The 1,567-nt window shown below is 40.5% G+C and overlaps 1 protein-coding gene across 1 annotated transcript; it reads right to left on the reverse strand.

Moving 5' to 3' along the window:
- Positions 1-408: 408 nt before the first annotated feature.
- Positions 409-1,218, reverse strand: LOC127808584 (uncharacterized mitochondrial protein AtMg00810-like). Its single transcript, XM_052347157.1, has one exon. It carries the CDS (start codon positions 1,216-1,218, stop codon positions 409-411), a length of 810 nt encoding a protein of 269 aa, XP_052203117.1.
- Between the last annotated feature and the right edge of the window lie 349 nt (positions 1,219-1,567).

Here is a 1,567-nt window from a genome sequence, read left to right on the forward strand (position 1 = left end):
ACACAAACGTTCTTTGAAGGGGTCCTAAAGCTTCACTACCTGTCGCACAATATAATTAGTGGCAAATTTGATATTCAGAAGCACTGTAAAGGAAATGCCTCAAGCCAATATGCTGTGAGGAGATATTCATTTATAGACAGAAGATACATGGAAGTTGTACAATTATAAATATGGAAACAAATATACAAGGAAAATAAACTGCTATAATTATGGGGAATCACTGATATCTTGATCATAATTATCGGAATTAGACTATCCTCTAATATCCCTCCTCAAAGTTGGCGTGGTAGAAAGAAGGAAAACACACAACTTGCCACAAACCAATAGAAATTGTAATTTTGCCACCGTTTTTGTGAAAACATCAGCCAGTTGTAAGTGTGAGGGGATAAAGTCGAGACTAATAACCCGTCAAGCAATAAGTTCCCGAACAAAATGATAGTCAATATCAATATGTTTGGAGCGAGATTTGGTGACTGGGTTGGAAGCAATGAATATGGAACTATTGTTGTCGCAGAAGAGTCTCAGAGGAGAGGGGAAGGTGATCTGGAGTTCTCGAAGAAGTTGAAGTGTCCATGAAAGTTCTGCGACAATAGAGGCAAGAGCACGATACTCGATCTCAGCACTAGAGCATGCGACGGTAGTTTGCTTTTTAGAGCACCATGAAATTAAGTTGCGTCCAAGATAAACAGTAAATCCGATTGTTGAATGCCGAGTGACGGGGCAACCGGCCCAATCGGCATCAGAATAGCCAAGCAAAGTCTGAGGGGAATCCCATGAGAGTTGCAAGCCATAATGGTAGGTTCCTTTGACATAGCGTAAAATATGCTTCAAGGCTCTAAAATGATCAATGGTGGGAGCATGCATATATTGACATGTAGAGTTAACACTGTAGGATAAATCTGGCCTCGTAACAGTTAAATATTGTAATGCGCCAGCTAGAGAACAAAACTGTGTAGCATCTAAATAGGAAGTGCCCAAATCAGTGAGATGAGATCCCACCAAAAAAGGAGTTGAGATAGGCTTGCAATCGGCCATTTCTTCTCGAGTCAATAGATTAAGCGCATATTTAGCTTGGCTGAGTGAAAGACCCTTATAAATTCGAACAACTTCAATCCCAAAAAAATAGTGTAGAGCATCAAGATCCTTCATGGAAAATTCTTTGGCCATCCGATCAATGAGAGAACGTAACATTAAAGAATTGCTTCCCGTTATTACCATATCGTCGACATATAGGAGAAGATAAATAACACCATGAGGACTATGATAGACAAAGAGAGAGGCATCGGCACGACTAGCAATAAACCCAATACCAAGTAAAAAGTGGCTGAAACATTAAAACCATGCTCGAGGAGCCTGTTTAAGACCATAAAGAGCGCGTTGTAAGTGACAGACATGAGTTGGGAATTGAGGATCAATGTAGCCTGGGGGTTGCTCCATATAGACTTCCTCAGAGAGAAACCTGTGAAGGAAGGCATTTTTTTATGTCAAGTTGCCGTAAAGGCCAATTATTCGTAGCAGCAAGGGACAAAATAATGCCAATAGAAGTAGGTCGAACAGCGAGACTAAA

The sequence above is a fragment of the Diospyros lotus genome, chromosome 8 (genome assembly GCF_014633365.1).
Source record: "Diospyros lotus cultivar Yz01 chromosome 8, ASM1463336v1, whole genome shotgun sequence".
NCBI classification, from domain to species: domain Eukaryota; kingdom Viridiplantae; phylum Streptophyta; class Magnoliopsida; order Ericales; family Ebenaceae; genus Diospyros; species Diospyros lotus.

Coding starts and splice junctions, on each gene's coding strand:
- LOC127808584 (XM_052347157.1), bottom strand. CDS start 1,218: ATGGTAATAACGGGAAGCAATTCTTTAATGTTACGTTCTCTCATTGAT.